The sequence below is a fragment of the Delphinapterus leucas genome, chromosome 2 (genome assembly GCF_059928025.1).
Source record: "Delphinapterus leucas isolate spDelLeu-1000000601 "Yukka" chromosome 2, BTC_Dleu_Yukka2, whole genome shotgun sequence".
Classification (NCBI taxonomy): domain Eukaryota; kingdom Metazoa; phylum Chordata; class Mammalia; order Artiodactyla; family Monodontidae; genus Delphinapterus; species Delphinapterus leucas.
The window spans coordinates 176,754,583-176,767,528 of record NC_143130.1 but is presented as its reverse complement, the minus strand read 5'-3'; the positions used below and the strand labels follow the sequence as shown (position 1 = coordinate 176,767,528).

At 57.6% G+C, this 12,946-nt stretch overlaps 1 protein-coding gene across 3 annotated transcripts in view; it reads left to right on the top strand.

Annotated features, from left to right (window-relative positions):
• WARS1 (tryptophanyl-tRNA synthetase 1) overlaps nucleotides 1-9,706 on the top strand; it is a 34,270-nt gene extending 24,564 nt beyond the window's left edge. For all 3 annotated transcript variants that reach the window (XM_022576083.3, XM_022576081.3, XM_022576082.3), the window contains exons 7-11: nucleotides 1,944-2,044; nucleotides 3,973-4,085; nucleotides 4,298-4,471; nucleotides 7,217-7,357; nucleotides 8,519-9,706. In XM_022576083.3, coding sequence (XP_022431791.1) covers nucleotides 1,944-2,044; nucleotides 3,973-4,085; nucleotides 4,298-4,471; nucleotides 7,217-7,357; nucleotides 8,519-8,680 — 691 coding nt within the window. In that variant the 3' untranslated portion in view covers nucleotides 8,681-9,706. The remainder of the gene's footprint in view (nucleotides 1-1,943; nucleotides 2,045-3,972; nucleotides 4,086-4,297; nucleotides 4,472-7,216; nucleotides 7,358-8,518) is intronic.
• The last annotated feature ends 3,240 nt before the right edge of the window (nucleotides 9,707-12,946 follow it).

Genomic DNA, 12,946 nt, shown 5'->3' with positions numbered 1-12,946 from the left:
GGCGAAGCCTCGGGGTGCGTCACGCTGCATCGGCACAGGGGCGAGCCCGGGGGACAGACATCCCTGGGGGGGTGGCGGGGGGTGGCCATGCTCTCGGTGCGGCCTCCAAGAACAGTCAAGGCGGTCTTCTTCAGAAGCACTGCTTCTGATACTAGGGATGCTGTAGACTTTCCCTCCTTGTGGGGCTTGGAGGCCATCTTATGCAGCACGACCCCAGACACAAGAGGATGGGCCTACCGGCTGATCTGCCCAGGGGACTAGCATTGACGGTCGCCTCAGCCCCAGGATGCACGGAGTTCTTGCCCATCCCCCCCTGGTGGCGGACAGCCCTGGTCCTCGCCAGGCGTAGGCAGCACAAGGCCTGCTGCTTTCCCCCAGGAGGCCCCTGGCACGGAGGTCGCTCCTGTTCCGGCAGGATGAACGAGCGGGCATCTCTCCAGGTGGCTATCCCGCTCTGCTCTGTGGTATGTTCAGTGTGCGTCGGGGGGTGTCGGGGGGGTGACCTGTGCTGGGAGCGCTTTGCTTGCTGCCATTGCTCCTGGCGCGTCCTCTCAGCACCGTTCCCACCCTGGCCGGTGCCCCCAGGGCTGAAGTGGAAGCCACCGTCCCTCCCCCGCCCTTGCTCCCTGTCTGAGTGGGACTCTGCTCAACTCAAACAGACCCTGCTGCGATGGCCTTGGCCTTTACCGGCCTCCCTTCCTTGTGGCTGCCCTAGACCCAGGCAGCCGGCATCCTAGACCCAGGCAGCCGGCATCCCTGCACTTCTGACACTCGCCCCGTGCCTGCCCAGAGGCATTCGGTGGCCCTCTGTCAGGGCCAGAAGCCTTACTTAAACTCTTCAAACGCTGTGAGATGTGGTGAGAAAAGCACAGGCCTTGGGGCCAGACGAGCCTAGGTTTGGATCCCAGGTCCTAGATTCACTAGGTCTATGACCATAACCTCTCTGAGCCTCTGTGAAAGTGGAGGCAAAGCTGCCGCCTCACAGGGGAGCGGGGCAGTGGCAGTGTATCTCCCGCACTCAGCACAGCTCCTGCCCCCGATAGTAAACGGCAGCTTTCCCGCCTTTTCCCTTTTTATCTTTATGGTGCCTGACACATAATAGGGCCTGGAGGAAAAGCTACTGAATATGTTAGTCAAAAGATGCAGTGTAAGAAGCCCCTCCGGGTTTTGCCCCATTCCGCCTAGTTCCTTCTAATAGCAGAATGGCTGCCACAGATCCAGGCCTTGTATTCACACCCCTCACTACCCAGGAGAGTTCGCCCTGTCCAGACAGCCTGGCTGCCCCACGGTGGAGGGGACAGTGGTGGCCGGATGCAGGGAGGACCAGCTGCACTGAGACAGACCCTCCTTCCTGGGCCCGTCAGTTGCTATCCGGACACTACATCCAGCAACAAGTTGCAAATACCCTTGAACAATGAGGAGGTTAATCCACGTATAACTCACAGTCGGCCCTCCACAGCCTAGGTTCCCCACATCCGTGGATTCAACAAGCCAAGACCATGTAGCACTGCAGTGTTAACTATTGAAAAGTACCACGTGTAAGTGGACCCGCGTTGTTCCAGGGTCAACGGTAATCTCCCACGAGAAAGCACAGTCCGTCTCAACAGAAAAGCTGCACTGGGGCCCCCAAACTTAAAGCCCCATATGCTCAGCCAGTGACCCTGGCAGAATTTAAATATCTCATGTTAGCCACTGAGTTAACCACTGAATCCGGTGTGTTCTTGCCTTAGTTGCTTATCAGCTTCATGTTGATTTCCTTCCACAGGTAGAGGTGTGTTCGCCTCGCCTGCCGCAGGCATCTTTGCGTACAGGGGGAGTCACAGCGCCTTCCTCCCCAGTGTGTTCCAGCCTGTGTCTGGCCTGCCATGTTGTACCATCTGCTGCTTTGCCCTCAGTGGACGCCACCCTCTGGGTCCGGGGTTTGATTATGACTGTCTTTGCAGGATGAGCCCAGGCTTCTACAAGAACGTGGTGAAGATACAGAAGCACGTCACCTTCAACCAAGTGAAAGGCATTTTTGGCTTCACTGACAGTGACTGCATCGGTAAGGAGCCGCTGCTGCCCGCGGCCCCCGCCCAGCTGCCCTCAGACAGGAGCCGAGCTCAGCAGGAGGCAGGTTGACACGCTTGGTGCCTGCCCGGGGCTGAGCGCTCTCTGAGATCGTAGCATTTGCAGTTTGTCTCTTTAAATAGGTGGGTTTTCCCTGGAACATCAAGAGCTGGTGTGATGCCTTTGGCCCCTTTTCTGGGCCATGTGGAGCTATCCCTCGGGACACCCTCTGTCCCTCTCCTTAGTTATCCGTTCGTTTTAAGGTTTAGAAGGAAGAGAAGGGTACGGATGACTTCTGCCCTCCGCCTGCTCCTGGGACGCCAGTCTGCATGGGAGGCCTTGGTGGGGGCCCAGGGGCTGCAGGAGGGCCTGCTCTATGGCCGGAACCTGCCGTCTTTGTCTCCCTGGACCTCAGCTTCCCCACCTGCAAAAGGAGGGTCCTGACTGGAGGCCCTGGGAAGCCCACCCTGCCTGCGCTCCCTCGCACTCCTTCCAGGCTTGTCCCCAGCAGATAGGCCCCCTTTGCCCACGTTTACGCCCCTTTCCCTGTATCTCCCTCCATGCCCCTTTCAGATGCATTAGCTTTCTCTCCTTTGAGACCCTTAGCTCCTTGAGCAGAGAATCAATCCTGAGACTAGTGGCTGGGTCTCCGGACCCCCTCCCCTTTATTTTGGGTGCACGGCCCCAGGCCTAGTAGCTGCCAACCTGGGCAGCTCCCAGGATGTGTCTGCAGGCGCTCTGTGCCGCGTGTGCCTGCTGGGACGGAGCACATTCCAGGGCCCACCGTGAGGGGCCTGTAAGGAAGAGTGCAGAGAGAAATGCGCAGAGGCCTTATTGGGAGGCTTTTCACATAAGCAGAACCCTTCGATGTTTCGGTCAGATCATTCCCGACAACTTGGGCATAAACCCGGTGCTTTTGAAAGGGTTTTTTAACCCTGGGAATCCCGGCAAGGAGTGGAGAGGTGTCTCCCTGAAGGCTGCCCAGGTGAGTAGGGAGACAGCAGGCGCGACGAGGAGCTGCACGCACTTTACTGCAGGGAGGCCTGGGCTCGAGCCCCGGCTCAGCAACTCACTGACTCACACTAGTCCCGGGAAACCACAGAGGCAGTCTGAGCCTGGTGTCCATGTGCATCAAATGGGGACGACAGTGACACCTTCTCCATAGAGTCGTGGGGCGTAGACGAGCCCAGGGAAGGCCCTGAGCCAGAGCCGGGGCTGCTCAGTGCTGTAAAGGGGTGCTGGTGCCAATGGCAGCTGCCACGTGGACACCCAGAGGCAGAAAGGAACCCAGAAATGAGGTGTGTCTTTCTGCAGAGGGGAGAAAACAGCTGGCGGGAAAGCATCACAGAGACAGCATTTCAGGGCTGGAGCCACGTGGGCTATCTGGGAAACGCCTGAGCAGCGCAGAGGGGTAGACTGGCCCAGCTCCACTTATCAAGGGTCACACCAAGATCCATGCCCTTTGACCCCAGAGTTCCGCTTCTGCAGGTCTAAGCAAATAGCAGTAGCAGTGTTAACAACAGCAGCATCCAAAATATTGAGAATGTTTTATGCACCAGGATGTCAAAATGTATCATAATTAAAGCTGAGGAACAACCCAGACGCCCAGTGGGTAGAGAACCGCTGACTCTCCAGGGTACGTGTATGGGATAGAGTGTGGGTACAAAGTGGAACCTGTAAAGAACAGACCGGAGGAGAATCCCAACTGAAATGCAGAGTGTGAAAGGGAGAGAAAATGGGTGCAAAGAGACACAAACTGGGACTATAGGGGTTTTTTTCTTCCTTCTACTCTTCTGTAGTTTTCAGGTTTTCTTTAATGACTGTTACTTTTCCAGTGGGTAGAAAGCCGATTTTTGTTCACCCCTTTTACAGTTCCAGCAGGAAGCGGTCTCGTGTATAAAGATGTTTTGTCCTCCTTTCCAGGGAAGATCAGTTTTCCTGCCATCCAGGCCGCTCCCTCCTTCAGCAACTCATTCCCCCAGATCTTCCGAGACCGGACAGATGTCCAGTGCCTCATCCCATGTGCCATCGACCAGGTCAGGAGGCAGTGCCCGGGTTGTGTCATCCTGGGTGTTGCAGGAGGCTCTTTGCGCTCTTTGGTGGGAAAGGAGGGTCTAAAAGGTGTTGCGGGGCAGAGCTGATTCTTTGAACTCACCGGAAGCTTGGGGGTTGCTGTGAGGCCCGCTCAGGGGTTACCCACGGGCTAGCAGCTGGCCCACTTCTCCCACTGTCCCCTCCCTCCCCACAGGACCCATACTTCAGGATGACCAGAGACGTGGCCCCCAGGATCGGCTACCCTAAGCCAGCCCTGCTGCACTCGACCTTCTTCCCCGCCCTGCAGGGGGCCCAGACCAAGATGAGCGCCAGCGACCCCAACTCCTCCATCTTCCTCACAGACACGGCCAAGCAGATCAAGACCAAGGTGAGCGGCACCTGGGGCGCGGGCGGCCTCTGCGCAGGGCCACACCACGGGGAGACACACACGCGTGGTGCTGCTCTGTCCTTTGGCCTGCGCTGCCACAGGGGCCCTGAATTCCAGGGTCCAGGCAGCCTGTCCCCGTTCCCAGATAACAGGGGGATTTTCTTATTTGTGTCTTTTCATGTGGGCAAGGCTTTGGAATTTTTTTCTTTTTTTTTCTTCTCTGATTTCCTCACCAACACTGTTCGGGAAGCAAAATCACGGCAATTTTCTTTAGTTACAGTTAAACAATAGAAAAAATGTAGTGTATTTCTGGGCATCAGCCGTATTCCAGGAGCTGGACCAGGTGCTTTCTTTATGTTTCTAGGTTTTAATTCTCACTGGGAGATAGTGGTGTGTTCCCTTTAAAGACAGGAAGGATGAGGCCCGGAGAGGATGACCAGTTTGACCAGGTTTCCACCGGAAACCAGGAGATGCCCTCCCGGCCCACGGCCCACGAGCTGCCGTTACCAAGCTGGTAGGGGCTGGTTTTCTCCAGAGCGTTTTCACTGAGACTCAGGACTGATAAGCCTCCTTCCACAGTCGGGTCCCGCCTGGGAGTGCTATGCCCGGCCCGGCATGCGGCAGGAGCTCAGTAAATATTTTCCGGGTCACCAGAGAAACTGGAAATCAGAATTAGTTGGAACTTCCTTACTTTTCAGGGCCGCACTTCTGTTGCTCAGTTCTGAACTGCCAGTATGTGTTCAGTCCCCTCTCTGTTCCACAAAGCTGTTGACATTTCATTTGGAACCAAGTGCACGTTTGCGGGCTGGACGATCACAACAGGAGTGACAGAAACTGGATTTGAGGCATGTAGCGCACCCATCTGAGTGACCACCGGGCCCTACCCCTTCTGGAAAGTCCCAGATTCTGGTTGACAATGGGGAACCCTTAGTATCAGAACTGTCTTCCAGGAAGTGGTAGTCGCCAACTTTCCCAGCCTCGGCAGGGCTTTCCTTTCTCTTTCACTTCTGGCCGGAAATTCCAGAGCACGGAGTGCGTTAGAGGAGAAGGGAAGCTCCTCTTCCCTCTAGCAGAGAAGTCATTTTGTTTTGTATTTTGGAAGTTGTTTTAAAGAAGTCATTTTGGCTCTGGGACATTTTTCATTCACTCAGGACCAGCAAAGCCCCGAGGGCTGGGTGAGCAGTGAGTGGAGGGTCGGGAGCCACCCAGGCTGCCAGGGTCACGAGCACCCTGTGGGGCAGGACAGGGTCAGGCCAGGCCCTTGTTCCCAATCCCCAAGCCCACCTTCAACTCCAGAAGCAGAATCTCCACGCCAGCCAGGAGAGGGGGCATCTGCTCCAGGCCCCTCCCACGAATAACAACAGTGGAGTGCTGGGGACACGGCAGCTTGGCTGCGTGATCACCTGCCATGTGCTCACCTGTGCGAGCTCACTGAGTCCTGACAGCCACCCCGGGGGCTGTGTCCATTTCAGAAGCAAGGACGTAGGGCTCAGAGGGGTCCGGCAGCTTCCCTACTTTCACACAGCTGGGAAGCAGTGGGGCAGGGCCATAACCCGGGTCCCACACGGCTTGGGCCCTCGGGTGGCCTGGAGGCAGGAGCCCTGGGTTGTCTGGGCCCCGCCACTTACCTGCCATTGGTGGGTGACCATGGCTGTCCAGGTGTCACTGTCAAGTGGGAGCAGCTGTACAAAACTGCAGACTCGGGGCAAGGCTTCCATGAGATCACATATAAAGTGGTTGCAAACTGTAGAATGCCACCCAAATTTAAGATTTCAGTTCAAATGTGGATCGTTGGACCGCTCCTTTGTCATGCGGGCCAAAACGTGCCGCCCGCCTCCCTGGGACGTCACGCCCGGGGACAGGTCGGAGCTTCCGCTGTCCCTCAGAGCCGCTGGCACTCCCACCAGAAAGTCCAGCTTTCTCTGGCCTCACTCGCCAGCCTCTGCCCCCTGACGTTAGTCTGGGATTCTGGATGATCCGGTTAGGAATCTGCTCTGGAGTCCTGCTGGGAGGCTTACCAAACGTCCACTGAGACTGCTGACGCACCCTTTTCCGGAAGAAAATGAGGGTGACGTTTGTACGTGATAGGTTTCTCAAACAGTCGTTGAAAGAACACTGAAGGAACTTTGTCTCCCCTTTTTGGCTTTTCTTCACTTACCTCTTGACCCTGATTTCTCTAAGATTATCTTCAATCCTACAAACCATTTTGTTAGTTTCTGAGTCTTTCCTTCAGCTTCTCGAAGTGCCTGTCTTTAGGTGGGCACCGCCTGGGGGCCCTGTCCACCTCGGCGCTCCTCACGGGGTCTGCCCTCCCGGGAGCCCGGTCCTGTGCCTCACGTCCTCCCGTCCACAGTGGGGGGCTGGTGGGGGGGGTGCTCTGCTCTCCTGTCCTCCACCAAGAGCACACCCTCCCAGGCAGCAGCCGCCCTTCCCTGGTCGTCCCTTTTGCTCTGAAGATGGCTCATATCTGTCCTCTTACTGAATCCGAGGACACTTTAGGACATTTTCCGCAAATTTCAGCACAGGTGGTGCTTTGGCTTTCCCGATTCTATTCTGTGTCTCTGGGGAGTGGGGGGTTCAGAGCTCATCCCCCCTCCGGTCCCCCCTTCTCCGCAGTGAGCCCCGCGGTGGCCCGTCCCGGGCTCGGTGGGAAGGAGCAGTCAGAGGACTCCCCCCACTGCTCGGGCCGGCTTGCACGCACAGGGCGGTGGCCCGACGAGCATGTGTGTCCTCTCGCTGGCGCAGGTCAACAAGCACGCGTTCTCCGGAGGCAGAGACACCACGGAGGAGCACCGGCAGTTTGGGGGCAACTGCGACGTGGACGTGTCCTTCATGTACCTGACCTTCTTCCTGGAGGATGACGACAGGCTGGAGCAGATCAGGAAGGTGAGGCGGTGGCCCAGTGCCCACATGGGACCTGGAAGGCCTGGCAGCCACGCTGGGGGCAGCCGGTGTCCCTGGTGCCTGGGGCAGGCGCTCAGCTGAGACCAGATTAGAGTTGAGTAGGTCGGTCGTGTTCTGACCACGTGCCCAGAAACCTCATGAACAGATAGTTCCCAAAAGAGAAAATACAAACCGCTAGTGAGTAGCCACACAGAGAGGTTTAATCCCACTAGTCATCGAGAAATAGAAGTGAAATCAAGATACCTTCAATGTTGAAACAATTCCACTACCGATTTAGCGGGTTTGTGCCGTATTTGCCCTGATTGTAATCCAGACACTTTGGGGCTCACCCGGGTGAGTCGAGCGTTCCCTGTGTGCCTCTCAGCGAGCCAAAGAGCCCGAAGAATGTTCATAGCTCCTGCTTCAGGTTTTCCAATTCTTGGCATCTTTTCCAAGAAACTAATCCTGAATAAGAAAGAGCTATGCAAAGACGGTAAAAATGATAGTAGCAAAAAGTTCAGAAGAGACTGTACAGCAGAGGAAACCTTAACTGAGAATTGTCAGGAGGGATTATTACACAGGTGTGAGGTTTATGATCACACGGGAGAATACGCCAGTGATAGTGATAAAAGGACACCAAATTGGACGTGCAGTGAGATCCACTATGTTTAAATACAACACACCAGAAAAAATCTAAAAGGCGACATGCCGGGATAGTAGCAGTGGCCCTTAGCCTCTGCGCACTGGCTTCGCAGGGGTTTTTTTTCTTTACTTTGCTGCTGCTTTGTGGTTTCGGTACCTTATTAAGTTTGTTCAGTAAGTACATGTTACCATCACAATCAGAAAATGAAAAAAGATTTGGCAGAGATTTTAGAGAAGGCAGTAAGGCTGAAGGGGGCAGCCACGGGCTCAGGGCTTGGAGTCCCCCGACCCCACAGGAGGGTGGGCGAGGTGGGGGGGCGGACACCGTTGTTCCCCTCGCTGTGCCAGCCTGAGTCGCGGCTGCTCACCAGGGCCCAGAGTCATTTTAAGAAAGGCGTGGTTTAAGGTTCTCATTTTTCTATGCTGCCCGTGTGCCAGGCTCTGCATGGGTGGCGCCCGGGCAAGGGAGGTACCCAGGGCATGCGCAGCCGTTTCTCACATGGCCTGTCTCCTCCCGGGCAGGATTATACCAGCGGGGCCATGCTCACCGGCGAGCTCAAGAAGGAGCTCATAGAAGTTCTGCAGCCCTTGATCGCTGAGCACCAGGCCCGGCGCAAGGAGGTCACAGACGAGATAGTGAAAGAGTTCATGACTCCCCGGAAGCTGTCCTACGACTTTGAGTAACGCTCACTTTCTATATATTTACTGAGATGTAATTTACCAAGAATCCCAGCCCAGTCGAATCACCACTTCCTTTAGGCTGTGTCACACGGTAATTACTGGCCTGGCGTCTATAAGCCCTCTGTGTGTATCAATGCTGTTTCTTCTGCTGAATGTCATTCCCTGTCTCCTGTGAGCATAACCCTGTGGGGTGATTGGGTGCCGGGTAACACTGAGTGGTCACACAGACAACTCTAGCTGGAGCCACTCCCACAAAGCAGCCCAAAGGATGTGCAGCCTTGGGCTGGATGTCCACTGGCCAGCCTGTTCTGGTCCACAGGACAGCTCCTGTTTGAAAGCATCCTACATCCAAACATACTCTTAAACGTGCTCTATCAAAGAATATGTAGTCTGTGTATGCAAACCTGGAATCAAGATGTTATTATCATAAAACCAAAAAGAAGTGCTGGCCAAGAGCTTTGCTAAACATTTAACCAAGAGACCTCTCAGCTTGGAAGCGGCCTTGAACGTTTCTGAATATTGGCCAGAGTGGGCCAGTTTTTACTAAATTGAGTCTTTTGTGGGTGAAACTTCCCAGTTTGCGTGCTAGACTCCAGACCGTGCATGTACTGTACTCCAGAAATCATGCTGTTTTCCCTGAACGTACTAATATTTTGTTTGCACCAAGTAATCCTAGACACTCCATCCTGAGAACTGATGGCTGCTTTACTCTGATGGTGCCAGACGCTGAGGGGAGTCTGTTGCCTTTGCAGGTGCTTTTGTTTTGACACTTGACTGGCATGGAAGTCTGTCTGCACAGAGCAGTGCCCTGCCTGTGCCCCAGACGGGTGGGCACAGCTAGGCAGCGTGCCCGCGGCTGTGTGTCCATGGGAGGCCCGTTTAACCAAGCGCCCTGTGTAGTTTCGGAAAAGCAATGGCCTGTCTTGGGGAAGCCCTGGGTCCAAGAGCCTGCCCTGGCTGGAGGTGCTGGGTCCACTCCTGGGTGCCCCGCTCTGGTCTCACTCGTGACAGATAAACTTCCTTTGGTCCCGCCTGTGTCACTGTGCTCCGTCTGGGGTTTGAGGGGTGAGCAGAGGCCTCGCTCCAGCCCAGGGCCGTGCCGCGCCTGATCCTCTGTGGATGATCTTGCTCCTGCACGGGTCATACCGGGATGCGTGTGGGATGGAAGCGCGGTCCCGGGAGCCCCACGGTGTGGAGGTGCAGGCTTCGGGAAGCAGCTGGAAGCGGCGCCTTCCTGGCGCTCAGCGGTCTCCCCGTGCTGCTTTCCACCCTCCCTGGAGGTTCCCAGCAGCTGCTGGAGAATGCAAGCAGATGTCCTTGTTTCACGGACAGCACGGGGGCATCAGAGCGGCGCCATGTAGCGACAGGGCCCAGGCCAGGGGCCCAGCCGGAATGGAGCCCTGGGCTCACTCTGCCCGCCCACCCTGTACTGCACGTGGGCAAACTGAGGCTCAGGAGAGGAATGTGACTTGTCTGAGGCCACACAGTGAGTTGTGACCAAACGTGCCCATCCTGTCTCGTGTGCTGTCTCCTCACACAGGCTGTTTTACATGTGAGGGCCCTGAGGTTTCCACCTGGGTGGCCGGGTGCCGTGTGCGGCACGAGCTCATCCCGTCTCCTCTCCTGGCCTCAGCTCCCACTGGACCGGATGTGGCCCGTGGAGGTGAGCCCAGAGGATGGTGAGGCTGTGTGGCCTGGGCAGCTGAGACAACCTCTCTCTGCTCCATTGTGTCCACGTCACAGGAGGGACCACGGCAACGTCCCCGGGGTGGCAGAGCCGCCCCTTCACCCAGCCAGAGCCTCCAGAAGGAGTGGGTGTCATCCTGGGGCCACAGAAGGGCGGGGCTGAGGCCCCACACAGGCCAGTGACTTTGGGCGGGACCCCCCGTTCCCCGTAAAACAAGAGCACTGACACCTCATGTTTGGGTCAGCCGGGCCCTGGGCCAGAGGTCAGGTGACTTGCCCAAGGTCACTGCTGGTAAGGGCCACAGACCCTCCCACCCGCCACATTTTGCTGCAAACCAGCAGATTCTTAAAGTTCCCCGAGAGATGCCCTGGATGAGGATGGGCAGGTGTGCGGCCCGGCGGTGTTCGGGGGCTGAGGTGGGAGGTCGGTCCCCAGCCCCCGTGACTGTTAATGTCCACCCCTCAGACCTTGCTCCGCCTCTGTCCCCAGTCTGGGGGAGCCCAGTGGAGCTGCATCTGAGGGGCACTGAGGAGCCCGCTGACGGCAGTGGAGAGTTGGGCCAGGCCCTGCGCAGGCTGTGGCAGTTGCGGCCCGGAGGCCCCATGACCCCCAGTCAGCACAGGCTCTGGGAGCCCCTGGGTGACCACCCTTCATCTCCCGTTTGAAACTTCAGGTGCAGCCCGGACTTGGTTAGGGTGGCCCCATTCAGTAGGGGAGCCCAGCTCTGGCCCGCTGACACTGGGCCCAGCCCTTCTCTTCCCTGTCCCTTCACATCCGCCCTCCGAAGGGCCCTGCTTCCCAGAGGCTGCAGCCGGAGCGAGGCCCGGGCCTTCCTGCAGAGCCACTTCCCCAGCACAGCAGAGCTGGTGCTCCGTGACCAACAGTCCCCACCCTCCCCATGAGGAAGGAGTAACTCTCCTTCCAGGGCCAAAGCAGGAGGACACACTAGTCGTCTTCTTGCCAAGAGTGGACACAGGGTTTGACGAATATTGAAACCTTTTGTTAGGAGACGCCCTTCTCCCAGCACCTGGCCAAAGCATCCCAGCATCTTTAACTGCAAGCCCGATGAACTTCCAGGAATCCACTGCGGGCCTTCGTTCACTCACTCATGCATTCATGCATTCCACACTCCCTGAGCACCTGCTGCGTGCCAGGCCCTGACATCAAGCATGTGCAGCCCGTGCACGGCTTATCGTCTCAGGGCGGCGGGGGCGGGGGGGGGCAGGAGGTGGGTAAGTGACCAGACCACAAACCAGGCCCCACGGAGCAGAGCAGGAGACACCTCAAAGCAGCTGAGCTTCCTGGGGGAAGTGACGTCTGGGATTAGTGATGCGTGGAGTTAGCCAGGCAGAGCGGAGGGAAGGGCGTCCCTGGCAGGGAGCGCAGGGTGTAAGCAAATGCTTGGGTCCGTACGACAGCAGAGGCCAGAGGAGAGGGTCCACCCACGTGTTCTGGGAACAGGAAAGAGTTGTGTTCAGCCAGAACACTGGAGGTGGACCAGTGAACACTGGACTTCAGTCCAAAGTCACGGGCAAGACTAGTGTCTGAGTGAGGCAGGTGCTGTCTGGCTTTACCAGAGGGCTGCTGTGGTGGGCACCCGGAAGGTTCGTGTTGGACCGTCACCGGAAGCCACGTGATGCCAGAGAGAGGACTGGGGCCTCAGAAGTGCAGGTGTGAGACCCCCATTCTCCCTGCTGGGTGGCCTTGGGTAGGCCGGTCCTCTCTGAGCCATTGTGATAACCTGTGTACGGACCCAGCGGTGTTGAGGACACACGGAGCCTCCCTCCTCCAGGCCCCATGGAAAGGCAGCTCACATCCTGGTGTCTGGAACTGGCTGGAGATCAGTTTCACTCAGAAAGGGGGTGGGTTTGGGATGGGGGTGGTGAGGAGAGCAGGCATCATGCTGAACGCTGAACAGCCCCCTGGGGCAGGTTCAGTGCACAGGCGTGGCCCCCGGCCCCAAAGGCCGAGGGAGCGGGGCCAGCCGGAGAGCTGGCGGGGCCTCAGCGTGCCGTCGGTGCAGTGGGAGCCCTGGTCACACAGGTTTCGAGGGCTTGGCCTCTGAGGACAAGCTGGAGATGGGGACCCAGTCACCAGCCCCACAGACCACAGAGCAACACCACCGAACTGCCCGAGAAACATTTTATTGGCAACAGCTCGCCGCTGAGTCTCGGGTCCACAGGCAGAGTGAGGGGGGGTGACCGGGCTCAGGCGACACCTCCCTGAGCATCCTGGTGTGGGGACCGAGCACGCCGGGTGCCAGGCGGCTGCACCCGGGTTCCGGCTGGTGGGGAGACCAGTTGGCTGCGTCTGAGAACCAGGAATGAAGAGCACACTGCACAGCAGGGAGAGCTGAGCGGCGAGAGAAGGGTGGGGAGCCGAGGGGGCAGCGGGACGAGGTGGGAGGGGAGCCGGGACGAGCCACTGACCACACGCAAAGACGGCTCCAGGCGGCTGCATCCTCATCCCAGAGGCCCACTTCTCCCTGGCTCCTGTGACCCTCAGGCCAGCCCTGGGCCCCTTGACCTCCTCGTGGTCAGTCGGGGGGATGGCCCCATGGGGCCCAGACCCCGACACTCCCC